This window comes from Bos javanicus, chromosome 24, assembly GCF_032452875.1.
Source record: "Bos javanicus breed banteng chromosome 24, ARS-OSU_banteng_1.0, whole genome shotgun sequence".
In the NCBI taxonomy this organism is placed as follows: domain Eukaryota; kingdom Metazoa; phylum Chordata; class Mammalia; order Artiodactyla; family Bovidae; genus Bos; species Bos javanicus.
In genome coordinates, this window is record NC_083891.1 from 20,395,758 (window position 1) to 20,411,477 (window position 15,720).

At 46.7% G+C, this 15,720-nt stretch overlaps 1 protein-coding gene across 10 annotated transcripts in view; it reads right to left on the reverse strand.

Annotated features, from left to right (window-relative positions):
- Positions 1 to 5,044: 5,044 nt before the first annotated feature.
- The window catches only part of FHOD3 (formin homology 2 domain containing 3), a 521,499-nt gene continuing 510,823 nt past the window's right edge, over positions 5,045 to 15,720 (reverse strand). For all 10 annotated transcript variants that reach the window (XM_061400414.1, XM_061400417.1, XM_061400421.1 and 7 more), the window contains one exon: positions 5,045 to 5,612. In XM_061400414.1, the coding sequence (XP_061256398.1) occupies positions 5,530 to 5,612 (83 nt within the window). In that variant the 3' untranslated portion in view covers positions 5,045 to 5,529. The remainder of the gene's footprint in view (positions 5,613 to 15,720) is intronic.

Sequence of the window (15,720 nt, forward strand, 5' to 3'; positions counted from 1 at the left end):
TTTAGGAAGTTGTTTAAATTTTCATAACCTTTACAAGTTTCAGGACAAGTTTTTCTTCCACAGGGAAATAGACAAGCTTTTTTTCATACCACCTGCTGATGGGCTGCTGGATTAGAACCCATTTTCCTCTATTGAGATTGCACTTCTGAGGATGGTTTATGCTGGGGAAAAGTGTGTTGTGTTAGTCACTCAGTCATGTCCAACTCTTTGCAACCTCAGGGACTATGAGCCCACCAGGATCTTCTGTCCATGAAAGTGGGTTGCCATTCCCTTCTCCAGGAGATCTTCCCAACCCAGGGATCGAACCTGGGTCTCCTGCATTGCAGGTGGATTCTTTACCATCTGAGCCACAAGGGAAGCCCAAAGATGTGTCTTGTCAGAAGTGGGATTGTCACTTCCAATCTCATAGCTAATCTTCTGAGCTGGGAAGCTCTCTGAGATTGACTGAATTGCTCTAATTCTGTAGCCAGGTCTACCACTCAGATATGTGTTAAGCTCCAGTCAAAACGACCTCAACCAGCATATCATCAAGAACATCTTATTTCTCAGGGGCTGGATACAGCAGCTCCAAAAGCTTCCCCATGCAGCCATCTCTTCCTGTACAGCTACCTTTCAGATTCTTACTTGAAACTTGGGGTTTACAAAAATACAATTATTCCACTGTGTACTTGATTCAGACATTTTTTGGGAAGGATAACTGTTTCTGTTTCTTGGCCCACTGCCCTGCCCAGAAGTACCTGACTGTCGCCCAGCGGAACCCCCTCCCACAAAGCAGAGCAGTGTTGAAAGCCCCGCTAGGCAGAAGCTGTCAAGGGGCAAGGAGTCTCTGAAGGGAAGTGAGCTTTCTGGATTTTTTTTCTGATAGAGCAAAAGCCCGGGCCTCTGCTTATCTGGGCCAAGTGAATAGTCCAGGTGCTGCGGGGACCTGTCACAGTCCAAGAAGCCTGCTGCTCACACAGGGACAGAAGGTGTCTGCTTACCTCCTGGGGGATTCATGCCATATCTGTAACGTGCTGTGCTCATCCTCGATGGAGTATCTTTGCTTCCAGTTTTACTGAGATATAATTGACATATAGCCCTGTATATGTTTAAGGTATACAGTCCAATGATTTGACTTACATACATCGTGAAATGATTACACAGTAAGTTTAATCAACACCCATTTCATGTAGATGCAAAATTAAAGAAACAGAAAAAAGTATTTCTGTGATAAGAATATCTAGGATTTACTCTCTAAACAACCTTATATATAACATACAGCAGTGTTAATTATATTTATCATGTACATTATGCCCCTAGTACTTACTTATCTTATAATTGAAACTTTGTACCTTTTGAATGCCTTCATCCAATTCCTCCTCCCCCCACCTGCTGCCTATGGCAACCACAAATCTGACCTCTTTCTCCTAAAGTTTGTTTTTAAGTATAATTGAACTTTGCGTTAGTTCCCAGTATACAATATAGTCATTCAATGTTTCTATACATTTCAAAATATCACCATAAGTCTAGTTACCATCTGTCACTGTAAAAAAAATATTATGTAATTATTGACTATATTTCATAGCTGTGACTCATTTATTTTATAACTGGAAGTTCGCACCTCGTAATACCTCATAATTTCCCTCTTATTTCTCTCCTTCCCCCAGCCCTCCCCTCAGGCAACCACCTATTTCCTCTATATCTGTGAATCTGTTTTATTATGTTTATTTTCATTTTTAGATTCCATATATAAGTAAAATCATACAGTCTTCGTCATTCTGTAATTTTACTTAACATAATACTCCCTAGTTCCATCCCTGTTGTCACAATGGCAAGATTTCATCTTTTTATGACTCAGACACCACTCAGCACGTGTGCACATAGACATCACACCTTTTTTACTCATTCATCTGTTGATGGGCACTTAGGTTGCTTCCAATTTGGACTATTATAAATAATGCTGCAATAAACACAGGGGTGCATGTATCTTTTCTGATTAGTGTCTTCGCTTTCTTCAGATGAGTGCCCAGGAGTGGAATCGCTAGATCATATCACCGCTCTAGTTTTAATTGTTTTGCGGGACCCGTATCCTGTCTTCCGCAGCGGCTATACCAATGTGCATCCCCACCAACAAGGTTTCCCTTTTCTCCACATTTTCCCCAACACTTGTTATTCATTGTCTTATATTTTATAATGACCATTCTAACAGATATTTCATTGTAGCTTTGATTCGCAGTTCTCTGATGATTAATGATGTTGAGCATCTTTTCAGATGCCTGTTGGCCATCTGTATGTTTTCTTTGGAAAAATATCTATTCATAATCAGTTTTTTTTCCTTACATTGAGTTGTAGATATTCTTTGGATATTCTGGATACTAACCCCTCATCAGATATATTGTTTGCAAATGTCTTCTCCCATGCTGTAAGTGGTCTTTTCATTTTGCGTATAGTTTCTCTCAATGTGCAAAAGCTTTTTAATTTCATGTAGTCCCATTTGTTGATTTTTTGTTTCCTTTGCCTGAGCAAAATATATATAGCTCTTTGAGCTATATGTCAAAGAGCACACCACCTATGTTTTCTTCTAGAAGCTTTGTGGTTTCAGGCCTTAGGTCTAAGTCTTTAATCCACTTTGAGTGTACTTCTGTGTGTGGTGTGACAGTAGAGCAGGTTGGCTCTCTTGCATGCAGCTGTCCATTTTTCCAACACTGTTTAAGAGGCTATATCTTCCCCATTGTATATTCTTGCCTCCTTTGTCACAGATTGACAATATAAGTGTGGGTGCATTTGTGGGCTGTCCATTCTGTTCCATTGATCTGTGTGTCTGTTTTGTACTGGTTCCATACTGTTGATGACTGTAGCTTTGCAGTACAGTTTGAAATCAGGGACCATGATGCCTCTAACTTTGTTCTTTCTCATGATCATTTTGGCTATTCAGTATCATTTGTGTCTCCATAAAATTTTAGAATTATTTGTTCTATGACTGTGAAACACAGTATTGGTATTTTGATAGAGATTGCATTGAATCTGTAGATTGCCTGAGTGTAATAGCATAGTTATTTTAATAGTATTCTTCCCATCCATAAGCATGGTATATCATTGTGCACCCTAAACTTTGTCCACCCTAAACATTGTCCACCCTAAACTTTCTCAGTAAGTGTATTTTTAAATAGAAAAAAAAAAAAACAGAAAACCCTCAAGACTCCAAAGAAACTAAAACACAGGTATCTTTAAAAGAAAAGTATTTGCCTTTCTTTATCAGCAGTTTTGTAATTTCAACCCAGATTAAGAAATAGGCACAAGAATACATATAGTGATGACCAGCACAATTAGCAACATCTCACAGTGCAAAGTACTATTCACTTTAATGCTTCTCAAAAGTCTTTAAGAAACATTTAACGTCTTGAATTAAAAACACCAACAGAGGCAGACAGAATGAATGGCGACAAGGAGAGAGGAAATGAACTACAGAAGAAAATCACTCAGATTCACTAAAAACTACTAAACCAATTCCCAGTAAAAAGAGGCCTTCTTTACCTAGCTGTAACCAAGAAATTAGCTGACTTAGTTTGCTCCCTCTGAGACTATTTTAATCCCTAAAATAAAATTAACATTAGATTTATTCAGTCACTTTCCAAATGTGACCTTTTATTCTACAGCAGTAACTCTCAGCAGAACACCAGGGACCCCTAGAAGGGCATCAAAATACTTGTTCATTAAATGCGTGGAAAAAAATTCATCTTCCTTTTCTTTGCCGATCATGATCCCCAGTGATACAGAAATTCCATGTTCATATTCTAGGCTGAGGCTTTGACAAACCACTAAACCACATGTGGAATATAATACATATTATTTAGAACCATAAGGAAATAAACATTAATACCCTATGTACCTTTTTCAATAAAGTGATTAAATAAACTCAGCTGTCTGAAATACACAGACCTAACTCCTGCAGGTTCTAGGCTCTCTGGGGTACTCACGTATTATTTGACAAATGCCTATTTGAAAGAGCTCCCTGTCTCCCAGAGAGTGAAGACACAGAAGGTTGCGGCGGGGGTGGGGGGGGTGTCAAAATCACAAAGGCCAATGGGGTGAATATATTATCTTAGCTCTTCAGACCACATGACTGCATCCTGTCTGTATAGGATACCTGCCCAGATTCAGGAACACAGGGTCACAGAGGTTCTGGAAGTGAGACACTGGTAGAATTGGTGACCTGACCATGTTTTGACACCACCCCCTTGAATACTGGGCTTCCCTGCTGGCTCAGACGATAAAGAATCTGCCTGCAGTGTGGGAGACCTGGGTTTGATCCCTGGGTTGGGAAGATCCCCTGAAAAAGGAAATGGCAACCCACTCCACTATTCTTGCCTAGAGAATCCCATGGACAGAGGAGCCTGGTGGGCTACAGTTCACGGGGTCGCAAAGAGTCGGACATGACTGAGCAATGGCAATTGTTAACTGTCCCCCGTTTCCAGAGATGGAGGTTCTTCAGAGGGAGCCATGCACCCTGTGAGGGGCCGAAGGTCTCCGTGGAGGGCTTCAGGCCCCTCAGAGTGGCTCTGCGGTTGCAGCCCCGCGCAGCATCTTCCCCTCTAGACGCCTGATGGCTGCGCTTGAGCACCAAGGACAGTACTTCTCATTCTGAAGTTCTCCGCAGACAAAGCTTCAACTTTTCATTTTTCTTTTGGTGACTTGGTAAATTCTTTGAGAATTTTACATTAGAGGCCAGTGAGTGAGTTGCAGAATTTAGATTTGTTAAACACTACTCTAGTTATTGCTTCAGCATCACAAAGGAGCAAAAACAAAGCATGCGGGTAAGGTGATCCATGGGAGGTTATTGCTAACTTGTACTGCCAGGAAGACTGTGCCTAATTAACCTGGAGTTACAAAGAGCACACGTCAGCGTTTCTCACTCAGTTAACAAATAAAAGGAAATTCAAAGGGCTTGGAGGCCATACGGAGTCAGGGTCCTTCTCATGAACCTGAGAAGAGGTTTTGTGGATCCAGAAGGAGCCGAGCCTATGGAGCCATTTAAGGTTCTACGCAGGAGAATAAAGGTTTCCAGTTACGGCATTAAACTCTGTTTATTTAGTATTTGAAACAGGGTGTACATTTATGAATTTATATAAACATTTATTAATAGTACATCTAAAATCCACAATCAGTAAACAATCTGTGCTTTCTGTTTTGGAGTTGACATCTGCATGTTTTGGTGTTGTGGAGGGACCCAGTCTGTGAACTTAATCAAACTGCCTCATGACCATGGTAACCGTGATGGAAGTGATCTGCTCCTGCACAGAAAAAGTGTCACGCTTTGGAACTACTAAGCCAGGTGTCAAGGAAAGAAGAGACACACAGCGGACACGATGAAGAAAGTACAGGAAGGGGACGCTGGGATCCGTGTCACAAGCCAGGCGGTGACACCGAGACACACGTGCTCCCCCTTCAGAAGCTTCAGGCGTTAGAGTCTCCGCACCTCCCACCGGAGGGGCTCCCCCCAAGCAGGAGCTCTCACTCAGCGCAGACATGCTTCTGAGGGCACTGTGGGGGTCACAGCTGCAGCTCCGAGGTGCCCACCAGGCCCAGGGCCCGCGCTTCTTCCGGAGTCAGGCCGCTCTTCAGGGTCCTCCGCACTGCCAGGGCCAGAGATGAAGGGGTGAGAAGAGAGGGCAGTGTTAGCAGCCAGGCCCCTTCCCCGAGAAGCCACAGCACTCATGACCCCCAGCCCCACCCTACCCCTGCCAAAGAGCCCTGGCTGACTGGCTGTTTTCAGGGCAGGAAAAAAAAATCTAGGGGCTGCCAGAGGCTGCCCTGGAGATGACCCAGGCACCGCCCTGGAGAGTCAGGCAGAGAGGGGACCGCCTAGGCGGAGTGGAGCGGGGAGAGGCCCACCCTGATGAGGTGTCTGAGAAAGGGTGCGAACTACAAAACGCAGGTGGCATGTTGAGAGTGCAGCCTTTCCCAGCACAAGGAGCAGATCAGAGCTGTTAAGGAATTCCAGAGTACAGGAAAACACACGTTCCAATGATGCAAATAAGGTGAGATGATCCCGCAAATCTGCAGGGACGTACCTCTGCAGAGGCCCCCCCAGCAAGGTGTTAATGGAACCCGGCACAAGGGGGGAGTCGTCAGGATGAGCCCCCCATGAGCGCCGTGGTCTTGGTCTCAACTCCTCAAAGAGCCTCTACAGAGAAGAACCACTGACTCCTCGTGGACTTGATGCCAAGGAGCAAACAGCCAAACCTCTGAGTGGGCTTGGTGGATGTTCTCTGTGAGACACACACGGCTCAAGAAGGACCCGTGACCTCCCGCCCTGAGGTTTACAACTGGCGGTCAGAGGAACACTCATATTTCACTGACTGAGAATTGGCTTACATTTGCCTGACATTATGGGGTTTCCATTGTTTAGTGTGATCAGGTTCGGTGTCAAAATAGAGGCTGGATAAGGCTGAAGGATGAGGCAGCTGGCCCTTCCAAGACTGGTCTTTTCATTTGAAAGGTTTCCTAATTACATTTTCCTGAATTGATAAATTGTATTTGGCCTACTCTGTATGGAAGTCATACAGAGTTTGGGATATCTGTTCTATTTTCAGAAGTGATGTGTCATAGATCTACCATCTACTCTAAATCATCAATCAGCTAGAGTCCCCGAGATCACCAGGGAAGGCCTTTGATCAGAATGCAGAGAAAATAAAGTTCACCCTTATTGTTTCCCACTTTCCTTGCCAGATCTAATTCCCCACATTCCCTCCATGACAAGGGGGCCTATGTCCTCTGAGGCCTCCACAGAGGCGAGGTCCCCATCTCAAGTGTCTGCAGAAAACTCCCATATCAATGCCTCCCTGGGCAAAAGCCCACTTAGCCCATGGACAAAGGGCCTGAAAGAGTCAGGTCTCTGGTAGAGCAAACAGCGGCTAATATCTACTAATGAACACTTTTCTCTCCCAGGAATCAGCACTTTGGACAGGAAAGGGAAAGTGTTAGTCGCTAAGCTGTGTCCAACTCTTTGCAATCCTGTGAACTGTAGCCCACCAGGCTCCTCTGTCCATGGGATTCTCCAGGTAAGAATACTGGAGTGCGTAACCATTCCCTTCTCCAGGGGGACCTTCCCCACCCAGGGATCGAACCTGGGTCTCCTGAACTGCAAGCAGATTCTTTACCATCTGAGCCACCAGGGAAGTCTTACCTTGGACAGGGGCCAACACCTAATCCATCAGTCAGTCAACAGATACTTCATGGAGAGCCTATTGTTTGCTCAGCTCTTTAACTCAAAGAATGGATACACTTAGGGTTTTTAACAGCAGCACAAAGTTTTGCAGTGAAGGGTACCCTCAGATCAGGCCACCGCACACACTACTGCATTTCCAAGCCCAGCAGGGCCTCAGAGCCCCCTGGCCACAGCTGCTCCTGCACCAGCTCACCCTCCCCCAAGCCCAGACGTCCTGGGCTCCAGACTGAGTATCTAACTCATCCAGACAAAATGCTTGGCTCCCGAGCCTTGGCTGGAGGCAGATTGCATGTAACTGAGTAATGGAATTTCTTCTATGGGGCAGCAATAAAAATACTAGTTTGTAATACCCTTTATGTTCTTTAAACACTCCTTCAAGGGTTTGTTAAAGAAAGATAATAATTTTAGTGGCAGAAAACAAGATGAAATATTTCTCATTCTTGACAAGGACGGCTGAGACCTCTCATCCAAGATACAAGCTTCTGCCTGAAGAAGTCCATGCTGCACTAGGAGGGCATCTCACATTTCCTTGGCAACAGGAGGTGGCACGGGCTAGTGACCACTGCTCTGCACAGCTCTGCGCCCTCGTGGATTACATGCTTGGCCCAATGACCACACGAGCTGGTGGGCCTTGAAAGATGCCTTCTCTTACTTCTGTTCACATGTTAGCCCTAAACTAGAGTGCTCAGTTCATATAAATATTTGAGTAAGGATCCTGGCACCTTAGAGAACAGGCTATACTCTCCTAATAGATATGGGCCTCGGGCCAGTCAATCCGGGAGCAGGCCAGAGAACAGAACAAAGCTTAACGGTGCTGTCCCAGCCTTGCTGCCCTCGGCCTCATGGTCTACTCCCACGTTTTAATGCTGTAGACCCCTGAGACCCCTCCGGCCCAGGCTTTTCTCTGCTATGGCGAAAAGCCAGTGTAAGTAAAGGTCCCTCTTCTTGCCAGATGAGTCCCTGAAAGGTAGAAATGCAAAGAAAAACTTGCCCCATTTATGGAGTCCTACTTACTGTAGGCCTTCCTGACAATTCAGATAAATTCTCCCAGGAATATATTAACCCTGAAGAGGACCTTAAGAATTCAAACACTTTGCTAAAAACTCTAAGTTAATTCACCTTATAGATGTGTAATGCAAGGAACTGAAATCAGCTCGGTACCCCAATTCAAGTCCTACACGGAAAGGGCCCTCACAGTGTCTGTCTACCTGCTCATCAGTTAACTCATTCATTCAACAGGGGTTACAGGAGCCTCCACCTTGAGCCAAGTGTCATCTCAAGGAGGCCAGGAGCTGATGGGGATGTGGAGTGAGGGAAGGGGCACAGGGCAGCACACCCTGCCGGCACAGGGGGTGACTCTCACACAGCAAATTTCCAGAAAGCAAAGAAGGGCTGGGGATGTATGAGAAGGAGGGGATCAGCAGAATATGGGACTCACATAGCAGAAACTAGCCTCCCATCAAACAGGGCATTCTCAAATAGCATGTCTCAAGTGCTGGCGAGCGAGGAAGAAGCCGGGGGGGTGGGTGGGGGAGCTGGCTTCCATCTGATAAGATAACATCTGGGCCCCTTTCCACCGCCCCCACTCCTGCTCCCCGCTTGAACGCTCCGGCTGCCTCGGAGCTCCCCGGCTTGTCACATGCCACTGCCTCCCCTCCCCGCAGCTGCTTAACAGAGAACAGACCGTGGAAATGTTTATCCTTGTCTGCCCCGCAGCCCTTCCATAGACAGCCTGGGTCACTCTGCTGGCACCAGCAGCCCCTCGACGCCCTAGGACTTGTGACAGCTCCCGGAACGCCAGCCCTGGGATCCGACCCGGGGCACCTCTGCCGTCAACATGCAGCACAGGGGGGTCTGGGGCTCATGGAAAAATCCTAAGTTTTTCTCTTTTCTTCCCCGCTCCACCCTTGAAAAACACTTTTGTTTAATCCTCCAAAGTGCTCCCAGGTGACTCTCTGTTAAGTTGAATCCGAGAAGAATGATGGTGGTTGCCGTTTCCTGAGCACTACCTCGGATTATTTCACCCTAATTTTGTGGAAACCCTATGAGATGAGGACAGGGAATGAGCAACAGCAGTATGGAGAGACAGAGACCCTGGCCCCGCGGAGGGTGGGAGAGAAGGACTCGGGCCAAGAAGCTCGAACCAGAGCCCACCCTGGACAGCTGTGCCCTGACAGGCCTGGCAGCCCACGCGCCGACAATTTTTCATTCTGATGGCAGACGGACCGAGTTTTACTCCCATGGGACAGAAAGCCACATGCGTGCTCTTTGGATCACTGACAGATTTTTTTTTTTTTTCATTTTTTGTCATATAATGCCAAGCGATCTGGAAATAAGTCATTGTTGTTGTTTGTAATCCCTAAGACCCTAAAGACTGCTCTGATGAGTCTCCTGAGAATAGCATGTCCGGGATGACAGGGACTCACACTGGAGCTTGAAGATGTCCTACATGTTTTCGTTCGGGCACTGGGAAGTAACTGGCCCAGCTGCTATCAGAGCTGTTCGTTTATGCAGCCCTTGTTCCTGGAGGGACCTGTCTGCTGAAGGAGAAAAAGGATGGGTCCAGTCCTGCCCCTTTGGACTTAAATACCAGGAGCTGTGTGTCATTCTTAGTAATTCAATGCTAGACATTCTGTGGGATTTTTGTGGGTTTTTTTTTTTGGTCAATGTCAATTATTTAACCTTTTAGGTTAATTTCCTTACTTTTGCCCTCCATCTTTTTCTTCACATAAAATCCTGTCCATTAAAAGCAAGCTTCCCCAAATTGACAGCTTTCTACAAAATAACTGGCCGGTACTTTCCGAAAGTGTCAAGGTCACGAATGTCTGCCACAGATCAGAGCAGACTGAGAAGACAAGACGACAACCCAACACGGGGCTTGAAGTAGGATCACAGACCAGGAAAGGGCATTGGTGGGAAACTGGTGAAATCTGAGTCAAGACTGCAGTTCAGTTAATAGTTAATTTTTTGACACATCGTCCTACAGTGCGTAGGGTGTTAACACTGAGGGGAGCTGGGTGAAGGATAGAAGGCAACTCTCTGAGCTTACTTTTGAAACTTTTTGTTAAGTCTTAAAATTCTTTCAAAATAAAATCTAAAAGAAAAAACAAAATTCAAATGACAACAGCAAGGGGCTAAGGTTCCCAAAGCTGGTTGATTTAAACTGGACTTTGCAGACTCAGCCTGGGGCACCAAGAACCAGTGTCTCTGGGAGAGACCCCCGAAGTGCATCCTGACCTCCTGGGAGATTCAGATCCCTGACTTAGGAACAAGAAGGTGGAGGAGTAGGCGGATGTATAGTACCTCTCTCTCCAAGGATACATCAGGAATACACCTTCAGACACAGAGATGCGTGCAGAACAGCAGCTGAGAGCGGACAGGAGCACCTGACCAGCGGAAAAGAATATATAGAACCATGCAAAACCTGGTAGGACTAAGGAGCCAGGAGGAAAAAACAGGAGTGTTGCTAGGACTGGACCTGCCCTTGGCGGGTGGGGGAACTGAAATTGCCCACATCGGGGCAACTGTCTGAGTCAGGAGAAACATTTAAAGCTGAGAGTGAAACAGCTGACCTGCGGCAGCCTAAATGGAATGAGAATCAGACAGTCATTGCCACAGCCATACCTATCCCGGACAGGAACGCTGGTCTCCTGGAAGGCGCAGATCCCTGACTTAAGTCATTGCCATCTGACTGCGATGCAGCAAAGCTGCTCAGGAAGGTGATGGCCTTTGTGGTGACAGGCCTGACCCAGAATTAAGTTCACTCACACTGAGACGGCTCTTAGCAACATTTATGGTTGATGTGTTCAGTCACTAAGTTGTGTCCAACTCTTTGCAACCCAATGGACTGTAGCCCACCAGGCTCCCCTGTCCAAGCAAAAATACTAGAGTGGGTTGCCATTTCCTTCTCCAGGGGATCTTCCCAGATCAGGGATCGAACCCTTGCCTCCTACACTGGCAGGTGGATTCTTTACCACTCAGCCACTGTTGGGAGGCCCAACATTTATGGTATCAGGCACTTTCTACAACCGCTGGTGTGGCCACGGTCGTGGCTGTGCAGAGTCCCTACCCCACTTCCTGCCTACATCTGTAGCTATGTTCACATCCAGCGCTCCTCCACCATCTCTTTGGTTGCTAGCTAGGCACTGAGCAGACAGCAATCAGTGAAAATGCAAAAGCAGACTGCCTTTTATGAGTCACGCAGTGGGGAGGATGGGGGAGAGAGGGCGGAGCCTGGCCAGGGAGAAAAGAAATGAAACAGTTCCTCCATGGCTTTCTGGGCTCAGAGTTTTCAGCATTGTTGCAAGTCCTGGGCATGACTGAAATCCCTTCCCGCTTTTCAGATGAAGCCCAGCTCCTTAGTGCGTATCCGAGACGGCACAACAGTACTAGACACACACCGTGCTGACAGCCCAGGCTTCTGTGCACAGGAGCAAGCCACTGCACCGGAGTCCCGGGTGTAAAAAGAGAGGGACAAAATGGGTCTGGTCCACGAATTACAGCGGATCAAGTGAGGTGGACAGTGGTGCTCGGGGAGTGAGGTGGGTGATGGCAGCAAAGTGATACTGAGGTGGGTGTGTCTTCTGTGCACAAGCTCCTGGGTGACTTCCGCACGTAGCCCTTACACATCTACAGGCAGCTTCGTATTCCTACCGGGACCCTTGGGCACCAGTGTGAAGGGAAGGAGGATGGTGAGACCCCATCACAGGTGGCTCACTTAACCCTCACAACCATCCCGGGAGGCTGGCATCACCACCCTTACTTGCTGGAAGAAGACAGGCTCAGTGAAGCCAAGCCATTTAAATGGGAGCCAGTCCCTTCTGTGTTATGACTGTGCAGATTCTCAAGCATAGAGATGGATTCCATCTGAACTTGGCAGCAAAGACGATGAACCACTGTCACCTCCTGTCAGTAAGGTGCTTGGCACTTTCCGAAGCCCCCTTCCGAGAACCCTCTGCTTTGCTCCCAGAATAGCTCTCTGACACAGAAAAAACAAAGTCTCATATTCCTCTCTTCCACGGATCCTCTCTTCTCTTGAACCACCACTCTGGGCAAAAGGGTGCCTGCCATTCAGACAAATACGGTGAGGGACAAAGAAGCCAGCCCCCTTTTTCAACACGCTAGTTCGCAGTTTGGGAGAGCCATTCAGTGCAGGGAAACACTTCCAAGCTCTTTCTGCTTTGCCTCTCTAACTCCAAGACTTGAGCTTTCCATTACATCAAAGTCCCAGCAACTCTAGAGCAAGGGGCTGCTTCCGCCCTCATGGGCTTGGGTGCGGGGCCTGTACACCCTGTTTTGGACCTGCCTCTAGGGCTCAGATTGGAGAAGGAAATGGCAACCCACTCCAGTGTTCTTGCCTGGAGAATCCCAGGGACGGGGGACCCTGGTGGGCTGCCGTCTATGGGGTCACACAAAGTCAGACACGACTGAAGTGACTTAGCAGCAGTAGCAGCCAGGGCTCAGGTGATTTGGGGTCTGTTCTGAAAGCACCGTCTCACTCCCCAGTCCCCAGACTCTAACTATGCCTCCCAGCTTACCCCTGGCAAACTCCCCCAAAGCCCCTTTCCTGGGTCCGTCCAGCCCTGCCTCCCAGACCCTCCCAATGAAGACCCGGGCTACAAATACCTTCCTCACTTCCCCATCTTCCTTTTCCAGTGCAAAGGGCTGGACACCCACCATAGGCTTAAAGTCGGCCCCAGTGGGTCAGTGAGCGGCTGTCAGCCCCATTCTCTCTGGCCACCCTACTCCTGCAGCCGGGAGTGGGCGCTGATGGAGTGGCACTTCTCCCCAGAGGCCCATCCCTTACATATCGGCTCTCTAAAATGCACTGGCTCGCCACCAGGTTTAGGAGACTTTAGCTCCTTCTCAGACTTATTCTATTTATCTTTTTGTCCTCTGGCCTGGGTGGGTGCCCTTAGCTGTCTTCAGAGGGGCAATCAGTCCAGCTTTAATGAGCTGGAAATATATTTAGGCTTTGAGTAAATAGTAATGATGTTGAGAAGACAAAAGTTTGATTGAGAAACTCTGGTCCTTTTACTAACATCTTATTCTACTGTATTCTAAGAGCATTCATTTTAACGCCTCTGGCTCTTTCCATTGTTAGCCCTATAAAAGAATATAAAATTTGTAAGTAGGGAAGAACTATGTAGTAACATGCAGGGAAATTTTTCTTAATGGGATTAGTGGGAAAATTTCTGGACATTTTCAAACACCACTTTGGAAAATTACAATTAACCTGAGTACTGATCAGAACTTTGGCCACTTCATGCAAAGAGTTGACTCGTTGGAAAAGACTCTGATGCTGGGAGGGATTGGGGGCAGGAGGAAAAGGAGATGACAGAGGATGAGATGGCTGGATGGCATCACCGACTCAATGGACGTGAGTTTGAGTGAACTCCGGGAGATGATGATGGACAGGGAGGCCTGGCGTGCTGCGATTCATGGGGTCGCAAAGAGTCAGACATGACTGAGCGACTGAACTGAACTGATCAGATCAGATCCAGCACTCAATCTAATATTTTGTGAGGCATAGCTACCATTTTCCTAAAACAGGGTCAATAATTTTTCAGATTTGTTCAGCCTCCTTCTCCATGTAATTCTGTAACATGATGGCATGGCAACGTCCCTCAATATGTCGTAAAAAAAGATCTTTGTTATATCGAATCAACATGAACATGTCACATGCCCTTCAAGAGGAATGCTGAAGCTTTGTAAGAGGTGGAATGAGAGTCCAGTCATTAAATCAAGTCAGAGTTCAGTGTTCCTTTCCCAGCAGCCCCTAGAATCAGACTTCTGGCCCCTCACACTGAAACACCATTCTTGTAAAGATGACCTAGCTTATATTCCTAAGACATTGGTGGATTGCTTGTAGGTCATGTCGAAGTGATCGAACTTTTATAGAAACATAGCCCTGAGCCCAATACTCCATGTTGACATCACAGGTGGGGCCCAGACTCCTCCTTGGAGAGAAACAGCAGGAGAGGGGGCATCCAGCCTCTCTCAGTGGGACAAGACCTGGGCTCCTCTGGGAAAGAGTAAAAGGCAAACCATGAGCCCCTAGTGCCCCCTCTGCTGTGACAGGCCAGGCTAACGGTGACATGCAGACGGCCACCAGGGCAGAGACCCTCTTCCGAAGATAGGTCTCAGAGAAAAGAACACAAGGGCCATTTTCCTCCCCAGACCCCGAGCCTGTCCCGCAGAATCACAGTGGGAAGGAGACCTCAGATGCCCATCAGCTTTAAGGTTTCCACGGGAAGACCAACATTTGGGAGGCCTAAGAGAAAAAATAGCCTGGAGACAAAGTGTGTGTGTGTGTGTGTGTGTGTGTCTCTGTGTGTGTGTGTGTGTCTGTGTGTGTGTGCGCTCAGTCGTGTCTCTGTGTGACTCCATGGACTGTATAGCCCACTAGGCACCTCTGTCCATGGAATTTTCCAGGCAAGAATACCAGAGTGGGTTGCCATTTCCTGCCCGGACACAGTATGGGGTTGGTCAAAAAGTTCATTCGGACTTTTCCATAAGATGTAATGAAAAAACCCAAATTAACTTTTTGGCCAGACGGATACCTCCCCTGATATGATGAAAAGAAAAACCAAAAGAAGAAGAAAACAAAGGGCTTGGAGAATGCTCTCCTCGGTCACCTCCACCAGCTGATTCGAGAGCCTTGGCTAGATTCTGGGGGAGCATTTGAGGTGCATTTGTGTTGACATTTTACAGGCTAGACATCAACTGCACAATTCAAAACACTTTACTTATTGAGACCCTGATGGTACCAGCTGGGAAAACAGCAGAACAGAGCCTGGGAACTTCGGAATCCATTACAGTGCCCTGGATGTGTCCCAACTGGCCACATATTTCAGGCTTTAAGCAGGACTCTTGGCAGGGGTAAGCCTGGCCACCAGCATCAAACATGAAAGCAAAAGTTTAAGTATCTACGAAGAGTCTTGAGTGGCTTGCAGGTCATAAATTTCTAGGTTATGGGCTGGATTCAGTTTGGTTTCCTGCAACAGCTGGACTGTTATTGTCTTTAGCTAAATGAGTTATAGCCCAAATATGTTGGTTATTCATTTATCCACTTGCCTCATCGCCACCATTAAACAATCGAATCTGATGCAGCATTGTTCCAGGGTGAGGCCCCAAGCTGAACTTCATGTCGATTTTGCAAATTGGTTTTTTCTCGTTCCTTTAACTTCTTGTGAAAAGCTGGAGTTTACATCCCTTTATAACAGAAATCAGAGTAACTTCCCCATCTCAAATTTCTGTGTATGGTGCCATCACTAATAAACGAAACCTGTCACAGATAAACACTTACATACATGCAGAGCTGTATTTGTTGTAGCAACTGCATCACGGGACAAAATATGTTTGGCTAAATAAAAAGAATATAGGGCTGTTTTGCATAAGATTGGAATGGAAACGATACCACAGGAAATTATTTTATGTCAACCACAAAAACAGGCAAAATATCTCTCTGGCCAGACTGAAGAGGAAAATTAATTATGACTGTGTTATTGTTC